Here is an 11,668-nt window from a genome sequence, read left to right as displayed (position 1 = left end):
GGGGGACGGAGGCCCCCCTCGCCTCCATCCAAAAATCTTGCCCACATACACAGCAATACACAGAAAGATTTCCGGGGGAACAGATACCTGGATTATTTCCTTGCCTCTGGAATACCTGACATACCAACACCTGCCTGAGGACTAAAAAACTGTATAAAAGACACTGTCAAGGAGGAAGAGAGAAGACGGCACCATAACATCACGGGGCAACGCAACGCATCTTGGACTCTCACCACCCCTGACCGTTGGTAATATAATCTCTTTCTGACTTTCTCCTTTTAATTCCTTCCCTCTTCTCCCTCTCTCTCTCCCTCTCTCTCTCTCCATTTTCTCCCTCTCCCTTCTTATGTCCACTTTATCTAATAAATAGTCTAGCTGTTGATACTTTGGCCTCGTTTGTGCCTTTAATTTCACAACACGGGAATATTTAAAAGAACTGTGTCTCCGGACCGAGACATCTAATGTCTCCGGACCTTGACATTTAATTGGCGTAGTCGGCAGGATTCCCGTGCAGTGAAAAGTATCACAGCAAAATTATTCCATTTCTGAGAACCCCGAAATGTGTGTGTGTGCCTGAGACGTACTTTTAGTACGAAGCGAGAGTGGAGTCCAGATTCGCGTTTCCACTCGCCCGCGAGGGAAGTGGCCGGAGAAGGACGAAGCGAAATTTTCAGAGAGACTGTGTGGGAGTTCTCAAAATCTTTAAATGTGTGTGCTTTCTCGAGGAAGATTATCTGGGGTACAACTGTTGGTTTTATAGTGTGACCTCCTCGAGAATCCTCTGTACCCTGCTTTAAATTTGTGTGTGCATTCCCGGGGAAGATTATCTGGGGTACAACTGTTGACTTTATAGTGTGACCTCCCCGAGAATTCTCAGTACCCTCTTTTAGGAAACCCAGTGTTGGTGATATTTGTAAAGTGTGGCTTTCCCGAGAAGCCCAGTATTGCAGCAAAAGTTGAGAAACTTCTGCCGGTGTGTGTTCGCTCAGGGAAACAGAGTAACTCTTCCCTAAGAATCACAAGGTTGTTATCCTAGTGTAACAAAAAAAATTTGAGGTACAAAAGCTAAGAAGCTTTTGCAAGTGTGGGTTCACTCAGGGAAATAGTGTGACTTCCTTGAGAAGCCCAAGTTGTTGTTGTTTTTTCTTGTGTGTGACCTCTCCTGGGAAATCTATTGTGCATTTTTTCCTGGAGAAGATTTTGCTGGTACAAACAGTGTTTTTATCTGAATCCGCTGTGAAACTTAGTGCCCCATTAAGAAATGCTTTGTGAAACAAAAGAGATGGCCCGGTGTGAGAGGCTTTTTAACCTTTTAGAAATTCACGGGGCCCGCCCATCTATACAAGGTCTTGATTGGGCTTATGAAAACTGGAATAATTTCCAGAGTGTGGCTGATCGTATTTTGGCTCTGCAAAAGGAAGCCAAGGCAAAAACCGGAAAAGGGAAAGCTTTTATTTGTGCAGTGTTAGGCGCCTGTTTAGCAGCTGCAGTGAGAGAGAAAGAGGAGTGGTATGAGAAAGAAAATAAGACTATTTCCTCTTTGCAGGGCTTAGTAGACGCACTACAAAGCCATGTGGCTACTTTAAAAAATGTAGTAGCAGATCTTAAACTTCAATTGGAAGCAAAACAGGAGGGGGATTACCCGGATCCTGCCCCCATATATCCTCGGGCAGAATTGACAGCGGCTAAGGAAGCTGCTGCGCATATCAGACCTCTCATTAAAACTGAAGTTTTATATGAGGATGGGGAGGTTACCCCCACTATCACAACCAAAGAAACACCTTTCTCCTCAACTGAATTGGCCAAAATTCGTAAAGAATTTGCACGCTCTGCTGGGGAATCTGAGGTGGAATATGTCTGGCGAGTTTCAAAAACTGGAGGTGATCAGATTCTGTTAACAGAAGCTGAAGCCATGGGCTATTGGGGTGATAATGTTTTTCTAACTACAAAAAACAGAAGTGGACCCTGGAGTCTTACGCAAAGAGCTGCCTATTGGGCAGGGGGGTTTGATCCAAAAGAGAGGGGTGAACCCCTAATTCTGCGGGGAGGGATGAATCAGATAATGGAGAATGTGCAAAAGGCTGCATGCCTGCAGATGATATATGAAAGGGAACTAAAACATCATTTTGAATCCCCTCTTTCTCTCCTGGTAGACGCAAACAGAATGACTGCCCTGGTTAGGGGCCTCCCTGACTCGCTTAAAATAAGAGGCATCCAGCTCCAAAAAGAAATAGCTGATACCCCAATTTCCTCCAGGATGCAGGCTGCTCTAAGAGATAATTTAGCACACGGAGGCAGCCAGCCTGACTTGAAACCATGGACGTGGGAGGAGGTCGGAAGGGAGTTATTAGACTATGCCAGGCAATATAGTATCCCTGAAGAAATTAAAAAAACTGACCCTAGGGGCTTGAGGCATGTAAAACTGAACCACTTGCCCTCAAGTCCCCAGGGGTTTAACCGTGCCCCCAGCCGGCTTGGAACAGGGGGCAGGGAACACACAAATACCCGGCAATATTGGTGGAACTTAGGTCTAAAGAAAAATATCCCCAAAGAAGTGATAGATGGGCTAAACACAAAACAATTAGAAGTGATTGTGAAGAACTGGCCTGAGCCCAATCAGAAAATTGAGCCCACTGCACCCCCCTTAATAGACCTGTCTGAGGAGAATAAAGGCATGCCTTCTTTTCAGCCTCAGGGAAACTGAAGTCTTCACCCCCCAATGGTGGGCGGAGGGGTGAAGGGTGGATGTATATTCGTCAGCTCACCGAAAATGGCCAGGGCGATTTACTAATCACTGGCATTGTAGGACCAAAACAAATTCCTATTACATTTTTAGTAGACACCGGGGCTCAGATCTCAGCTATTAAAACGAAGGATGCTACTGATTGTGGAGTGGTGCCCTCCAAACAAAAATTGCTGGTAGCAGACGCCCTGGGTCAAACCCATGCACAGGCATTAGCAACCATCCGGTTACGCTTGCCGGGGGAAGATAAGGACACTAAGGTGTCAATGGTCGTAGGGGAGTTTCCAACTAACCTCCTAGGGCTTGACGTTTTAAAAGGGAAAACCTGGTCAGACAACAAAGGGCGAAAATGGTCTTTTGGGTCTCCCATAATGAGCATTCGGCTGCTGAAAGCCGTACCTCTCCTACCTCACTCAAAGCTGACAAATGTTAAACCTTATCCTATACCTCTGGGAGCTAAAGAAGGAATAGTGCCTGTACTGGAGGACTTAAAAAAACAGGGCATTGTGGTTCCCACCCACTCTGCTTTCAATTCCCCAGTTTGGCCTGTACGAAAGCCTAATGGGACATGGAGGCTGACCATTGATTACCGCAGGCTTAATGCCAATACTGAACCACTAACAGCTGCAGTGCCAAATATTGCTGAACTCATAGCTACAATACAGGAGAAAGCACACTCGATTATGGGTACAGTGGATGTGAAAGATATGTTTGTTATGGTCCCGCTGCAACCTGAGGACCAAGACCGCTTTGCTTTTACATGGGGTGGTCAACAATTCACATTCACACGTCTCCCACAGGGATTTAAGCACTCACCCACTTTTGCCCACCATGCGCTGGCACAGGAACTGGAAAAGGTCCAACTAGAGCCAGGGGTCAGTGTTTACCAATATATTGATGACATTCTGGTAGCAGGAGAAGATATTGAAGGGGTACGAGTAACCCAGGATAATATAATTTCACATCTAGAAAATTTGGGGCTGAGAATACCACCTGAGAAAGTACAGACGCCCTCAAGTGAAGTGAAGTTTTTGGGAATCTGGTGGAAGGGGGGAATGACCTGTATTCCACCAGACACCCTTTCCTCCCTGGACCAGATCAAAATGCCAGAATCCAAAAAGGATTTGCAACATGCACTAGGATTACTTGTGTTTTGGAGGAAACATATTCCTGATTTTTCAATTATTGCAAGACCCCTATATGATTTGTTACGCAAAGGCGTTCAGTGGCAGTGGGAAGAGCCCCACGAAGAAGCATTACAGCTGCTAATATTTGAAGCCACTGCCCACCAAGCTCTTGGTCCTATTCACCCTACTGACCCTGTGCACATTGAATGGGGATTTGCTAAGTCTGGCTTATCAGTACACTTATGGCAAAAGGGTCCAGAAGCCCCTGTCAGACCAATTTCATTTTACAGTCGTAGTTTTAAGGATGCAGAAAAAAGATACACGGTGTGGGAAAAGGGTTTGTTTGTGGTTAGTTTAGCCCTGCGGGAAGCTGAGAAGACCATTAAACAGCAACAAATAGTGCTTAGAGGCCCATTCAAAGTAATTAAGACAATTCTGGCAGGAACACCACCACCTGAAGGGGTGGCCCAAAGAGCCTCTGTGAGGAAATGGTATGCCCAGATAGAGCACTACTGTGACATCTTTTCAGTATCTGAGGGAACCACCAAAATGTTGACCTTCCAGGAGGAAATGGGTCCAGACTGGGAGGCTAACAAACCGTCCTCCGTAATACAAATAGCACCTACATTCTCTGGACAGATACTGAATGCATGGTTCACAGATGCCTCCTCTAAGCGGGAAGGGAAGACCTGGAAGTACAGATCTGTGGCACTCAGTGTGGATACCAATGAACAGATAATTACTGAAGGGGAAGGTAGTGCTCAAGTGGGGGAGTTGATTGCAGTCTGGAGTGTTTTTCAGCATGAGGCTGAATCTACTTCTCCTGTCCACATCTATACTGACTCCTATGCTGTATTTAAGGGCTGTACTGAATGGATACTCTTCTGGGAGGAGAATGACTGGGAAGTTAATAGAATACCTGTATGGCAGAAGGAGAAATGGCAAGATATTCTGGCCATTGCTAAAAAGGGAAAATTCGCAGTGGGATGGGTGGCCTCCCACCAAGAGGATGGTTCCTCTGCTAGCCAATGGAATGGCAGAGCAGATGAACTAGCCAGATTGGCTCCCCTGCAAAACACCCAAATAACAGAAAATTGGGAACGGTTGCTAGAATGGCTGCATGTGAAAAGAAAACACTCTGGAATAAAAGATCTGTATTGTGAGGCCCAAGCAAGGGGTTGGCCAGTTAGCAGAGAAGAGTGCAAGACTTGTGTCTCTGCTTGTGACCAATGCCGCACCCGTTTGGAAAGACACCCTCTGGAAAATGACCCCCTGCACCTAAGAGAGGGGAAAGGGCTGTGGGAAGCTTGGCAAGTGGACTATATTGGCCCTTTCCGAAAATCAGAAGGGAAGCAATATGTGTTGGTCGGGGTAGAAATAGTGTCAGGATTGGTCTCGGCTGAGGCATTTGCCAGAGCAACTGGGGAAAACACAGTAAAGGCACTGAAGGGGTGGTTTGGTACATTCCCTAAACCACAGTCCATCCAATCAGACAATGGTTCCCACTTCACTGCCAAAACAGTTCAAGAGTGGGCAACCCAGGAAGGAATTACTTGGGTATATCATACCCCCTATTACCCACAAGCAAATGGAATCGTGGAACGAACCAACGGTCTGTTAAAACGCTTTCTTAAACCTCATATGCCAGGATGGGCTGAGCGGCTAAGGGAAGCATTGACCAGTGTTAATTGCCGTTGGGGGGTAAACGGATGCCCAAAAATTACAGCCTTTTGCCCCAAAGCCCCAGAAATCATACCAACCATACTTGAGCATTCCAAATCTCCCTCATACTCTCCAGGCCAACCAGTTTTGGTTGAACTCCCCACTGTGGGAACAATACCCCTGGTACTCGAAACTCCAATTAATAAATATACCTGGAGGGCAAAAGATGCTCATGGAAAAGAATTCAAGATTAATACAAGGTGGATTATTCCATCTTTCTAATAATAACTATCTACCGGTTCCCTACAATGGACCGAGTCCGTTTTCTTTTTTTTTTTTCTTCTAGGTGAAAGACCCGAGGTCTGCCTTAGAGAACCTGTGGAGCTGTTGATCATCTGCATGACCTTCTGGGAAACTGCTTTATCCATGTGATATTCCCTATGATATGAACAAGATGTTTGTCTTTCTATTTTGGTGTACCCTTGGAGCATTAACCCTTGATATTTCTGCATCTGCCCCCTCAGACCCTAATGAGGGGTTTCTTGTAACCAATCTATTCATGCAGCTGGCAGAAGAAGTGTCCTCTGTGTACAACCTTATGAACTGTTGGGTGTGTGGTGGGCCGCAGGGATTCGAAGCATGGCCTTGGGTTTCGACTCCAGTAGCTCCCAAATGGCTTGTAAGCTCCCTTAGTGAAGTGGACAAAAACACCTTTTGGACTGAAGAAGATACAGCCCCATGGCCAGTCCAGTATCCAGGCCAAGGAATCTATTGTCTAAACCGCACACAACCTGGTGGTGTTTTTGTAGGTAGAAGTACATGTCAATGGACATTTACATATCGTAATCTGAGATTACAAAACCAAAAGAAAAGACCCAGTTTTAGGCACACATCTGGGTGGATGTGGGTTAATAAAACTGGGGGAGTTAAGGACTTTGAGGGGTTTTGGTCAAGAGAAAATGTGTCTCGTATATATGATTTCAGAGAAAGATTTGGTCCACTCCTCTACCAATCGTGTGAGTGGAAAAATGATTCGGGTGCTTGGTATTGTACAATGGTGGGTCATGCTCACCCTGAGGGGAGATGGAACCATGTCCTTTTCCCTAATCCATTGGGCATGACAAATTCTACATATTTCCAGATGCCTACAACCCCCACAGGCCTGTTTGAAAATGGAACTACTGCACTGAAAGGCCATTATTGGATATGCGGGCACCGGGCCTATAAAAAATTACCACGGAATTGGACCGGGATATGCTATGTTGGACTAATCCACCCATTGTTTTTCTTACTCCCAGGTGGAGAAGGAAATGCCCTGGGGATCAAAGTATATGATAACCTGGGAAAAAGGAAGAGGTCCATCTCCACTCACTTGACCAGGGGTAGTGGTCAACAATGGGGAAAGGGTGAATGGACCCCCCAAAGGATTATTGAATATTATGGTCCTGCCACCTGGAACCCCTATGAAAGGATTAGTGGTGCTTGAGAACCAATCTATAACTTAAACCGTATCATAAGGCTGCAAGCCCTCTTAGAAGTAATCAGCAATGAGACAGCTCATGCCCTAGATTTATTAGCAGATCAAGCTACACAGATGCGAACAGCCATTCTACAACATAGGATGGTTCTCGATTATTTGTTAGCAGAAGAAGGAGGGGTCTGTGGGAAATTAAATGATTCTAACTGCTGTCTACAAATTGATGACAATGGAAAAGTAGTAAAGAAAATATCATCTGGACTGAGGAAGCTAACACATGTCCCTGTCCAAACTTGGGAGGGATGGGATATGAGCTGGCTCTCCTGGCTCCCAGGAGGACCGTGGATGAAACAATTGTTGTATTATTTGTTATGTGTTTTGGCCTTGTTACTCCTTTTACCCTGTATTATTCCCTGTTTTATACATTTGATTCAACATGTAGTATCTAATATGCAATTTGTAACTAATGACGATGTAAAACAGATTCGTGCCATTAGGCGATCAAAATGTATTGTAAAAATTGTTTAAAAATCCTTTCCTTTCCTTTCTTTTCTTTCTCTATGTCCACTTTCTCACTTTTATCTTTGATTGACTGGGTGGTGTGGAAGACGAGAAGTTTGTCTCTCTTAATGTAAATCAACAAAGATAAACTGATAGCAGAGCCACTGGAAAGAATCCTGTCTACCACATCGGACTAATCCTGTCCACCAATCCTGGATGCAAATCAGCTTGTGATTGCATCATGATAACGTCGGACTACAACAATGGACCTAACGACCCAGCCATCACGCTTTTTGGACAGGGCGGTTCCCGCCCATCAAGTACCTTGGGCAGGGTGATACGATGGTTTCCACCACCTGTGTAAAGGAATGTGGGAAGACTTGTCTGAATGGAGGGGGGGGGGACGGAGGCCCCCCTCGCCTCCATCCAAAAATCTTGCCCACATACACAGCAATACACAGAAAGATTTCCGGGGGAACAGATACCTGGATTATTTCCTTGCCTCTGGAATACCTGACATACCAACACCTGCCTGAGGACTAAAAAACTGTATAAAAGACACTGTCAAGGAGGAAGAGAGAAGACGGCACCATAACATCACGGGGCAACGCAACGCATCTTGGACTCTCACCACCCCTGACCGTTGGTAATATAATCTCTTTCTGACTTTCTCCTTTTAATTCCTTCCCTCTTCTCCCTCTCTCTCTCCCTCTCTCTCTCTCCATTTTCTCCCTCTCCCTTCTTATGTCCACTTTATCTAATAAATAGTCTAGCTGTTGATACTTTGGCCTCGTTTGTGCCTTTAATTTCACAACACGGGAATATTTAAAAGAACTGTGTCTCCGGACCGAGACATCTAATGTCTCCGGACCTTGACACCAGCGTGAAACAATTCCTCACTACCAGTAGCTGGAGCAAAACCTGTGCCTCTTCTCAAAAGATATTGGTCCTGTGGTACTTCCTGCACCTTAAATGTGAAAATAATTGGAAATTTTTGTTCTGAGATTATTAGATTTTTTTTTTTTTCCCTAATTTTTGGAGTTGCAGAGTAAGGTGAATTCCTTCTGCTCCTCACCCCACCTCCCCACTGTGCAAAATTTATCTTCAGTTCTGCATTCCCGCTTGAAGTGCCATGGCCTTTCAGGCTTCCTTGCCGTTTTCTTTATCATTAACTGTTAGCATAAATACATTGGATGAGATTGCACTTAAGGTACAAGAGAACAAGAACCATTTGTGATATAAGTGATTTAAGAGTGGAGACCAATGGCAGAGCTTATAAAATGAGAAACTATTCATATGTAAGAGAGGTCTCATGAAACTTAAGGCTCTTGACTCCATCCATCTTGTATTGCTGTATGAATGATGGAGGAAAGAGACTAGGGGATTAAACAGTAGCAGGAGTAGAAGTATGACTGCCATAGGCTAATTTATGACTAGGATTTTTTCATTCAGTGGGAATTTTGAGTTAGCCAACCTCATTGCCCTCTACAACTACCTGAAGGGTGGTTGTAGCCAGAAAGGGGTTGGCCTCTTCTCCCAGGCAACCAGCACCAGAACAAGGGGACACAGTCTCAAGCTGCGCCAGGGGAGGTTTAGACTCGAGGTGAGGAGGAAGTTCTTCACTGAGCGAGTAATTCGTCATTGGAACGGGTTGCCCAGGGAGGTGGTTGAGTCATCGACCCTGGAGGCGTTCAAGAGGAGATTGGACGTGGCACTTGGTGCCATGGTCTAGTCATGGGGTCTGTGTTGATAGGTTGGACTCGATGATCCTCGAGGTCCTTTCCAACCTAAGTGATACTGTGATACTGTGATACTGTGAATTACCTGTGTGTTAGCTAGGCCAAGACATTGTAATTTATATGTGTGAATATGCCATGTCATTGATGCATCAGCATGTTTATAGTGCAAATTTTATACGTATTTCTGTGAACATACATGTAGATCCTTCCATTAATTATAGGAAGCATGAAATCAAAGGGCAGAACTGTAGCAAAACACCTGCATTAATCATTTGTGCACTCTGGGTTTGCTTCCATAGGACAGAAACAGATTTTATACAGCTTAGCAGAAATTTAGTGTTCTCCAAAGTGCAGAACTGCAGTATAGATATGACATCTGTATTATGCTGGACTTTCAGAAGTATCATCCTATTATCTGAGTGACATTTGGAATCTCAAGAGTGATAGACAAGTCAAAGCCCATCATTATTGTGGGCTATCTCGAGTACACTTGCATGCCAGGGCGACCACTGAACAAACATGACACTCATATCAGGTGAGGAGACATTTCAGTTTCATCATCTCAAAGGGGGTCTCCACTTTGAGAAGGACTTCCTTCTCAAAAATTACCTGCATTTTGCCTGACATGGAATTGAACTTAACACAGCCCACAGTAATGACTGGTTTTGTAAGAAGAACAAGTGGTAAAGATGGGCAGTAACTTAACCTAAGCAGCACTTCACTGAAGCAACCATGAGTTTTACCATTCCCATTCAAAGAATATGTATTCAAAATGGAACTGGAAAAGATGTAAGAATATAAAAAGCCACAAAATTGTTAAGTATCTTATCATAGCTGACTATCATGACATACAAATATCTTAGCATCCATTCATACCCAAACCATTAAATCATAGCATACGCATGTTATGTTGCACAGAAATCCTCTATCGCTCTCTGTAAAACTGGGTTTAAACACATTGCTATATAAATAAACCTTTTGTTGGAATATGTTTGCTATGAGTTTATATACTATGACCAAATAGGCAAGTGACAGAAGAATAGAACTAATAAAAATGTGCCAGTTAACTTCATTGCACCTTGTACTTTTGCCAGACTGTGCCTATATTTTATTTGCTTGCAAAGCAATGCTGCAAATGCTTTCCTGTGTAAGCAGTTACAAATGACCATGGTTTGCAGTCTAGGACCCATTGGTTGTGAATTGTTGGCAAGAGGGAGGCTTGGCTTTGGATCCCAAGAGCTACCATGCAGGCTGCTGGCTCAGCATGTGTCATAAGCTGTGAAGGCTTCCCCTTTCTCGCCCAGATCTGCCTATCCAGTGCTATAATGTTTTCCAGCGTAGCGTAACTGCACCACATAAGCCCATGAATTTGCTAATCACAATACAGAGCAAAAATTGGAAAGAGACATTTTTAAAAACAAACCCACCATCACTTACCATCCATTAGAGAGACACACATGGTGAACATTCTGCTGCATTTCAATACCAGTGTTACATCTCAAGAGCAACCGCACTAATAGGAAACCCCATTAAAATATTTTCCCACCACACAACACTCCAGCCGGAGACTGTTTCAGACAACGGTTTCACTTTTGTTAGTAATGCTATTCTTAGCAGTCCCATTGTTCTAAACTGATCCCACAGATATCTAATTTTTAGTAGGATAAAACACATTATTACAACATATCAGAACTTTTAAGCAGAAAATTTCCCTCTGACTTTACTGACTTAAGGGCACTGTGTCACCACATATGGTTTCTTGCATTTTTCTGACTACTGTATTTTGGAACTAAACAAACTTTGTCACACCAGCCTTATTCGTGGCAGATTTCCACTGCCTGGTTGTGTTTATGGACAAGGAATAAGTAGTCTGTTTTAACTCATCAGAAAGTGAGGCTAATGAATGGGCTTAAAGCCTCATCTGTTTACTAGCATTTTATGATTTTTTTTAACTAACTCATGGTCATTCTTCCTACAGCAGTGCCATTCTCACCGGTGTACTTTAGCTAATGGCCTATCAACATTTCCATTAGAAACTCTTTCTGAGAAGTCAGTGACTTAGCTGTGAAAATTTACAATAGCAATGCTAACCTAGAATTCTAGTTCCCAGATGTGGTTTGAATTTTTTATTAGGTTTTTCATACAGATGCATGTATATGAATGCTAGTGAGGAATGTTAATAACCTCATTTAAACCAGATAGGCCTTGCACGAGTTTCAGCTCTCTGCTGCTTAGCTGGTGCACCTCAGGCTTCACAGACCACACCTCTATTATTTCAGTTGCCAGGTTCTTTTAAACAGCAAGGTGCCTTAAATCAAAACCCAGGGATCTACTATCCACTTGAAACTGAGCCCAAGTATGCTCACAAGGTTCACAAACATCATGACGGCCAATTCAGACAGCGCTGCCAAATTTGCAG

The 11,668-nt window shown here is 44.0% G+C and overlaps 2 protein-coding genes across 2 annotated transcripts; both read left to right on the top strand.

Moving 5' to 3' along the window:
- Positions 1 to 7,018, top strand: ERV3-1 (endogenous retrovirus group 3 member 1, envelope). Its single transcript, XM_068163886.1, has 2 exons — positions 1 to 248; positions 5,879 to 7,018. Exon 2 carries the CDS (start codon positions 5,978 to 5,980, stop codon positions 7,016 to 7,018), a length of 1,041 nt encoding a protein of 346 aa, XP_068019987.1. The 5' UTR covers positions 1 to 248; positions 5,879 to 5,977.
- Positions 295 to 2,709, top strand: LOC137446818 (uncharacterized). The gene has a single exon (XM_068149797.1). It carries the CDS (start codon positions 1,262 to 1,264, stop codon positions 2,702 to 2,704), a length of 1,443 nt encoding a protein of 480 aa, XP_068005898.1. The 5' UTR covers positions 295 to 1,261; the 3' UTR covers positions 2,705 to 2,709.
- Positions 7,019 to 11,668: the final 4,650 nt, after the last annotated feature.

The sequence above is a fragment of the Melanerpes formicivorus genome, unplaced genomic scaffold (genome assembly GCF_026170545.1).
Source record: "Melanerpes formicivorus ecotype bairdi unplaced genomic scaffold, bMelFor1.0.p_v2 SCAF_2, whole genome shotgun sequence".
NCBI classification, from domain to species: Eukaryota; Metazoa; Chordata; class Aves; order Piciformes; family Picidae; genus Melanerpes; species Melanerpes formicivorus.
The sequence above is the reverse complement of the archived record's forward strand: the minus strand, read 5'-3'. Positions and strand labels throughout refer to the sequence as shown.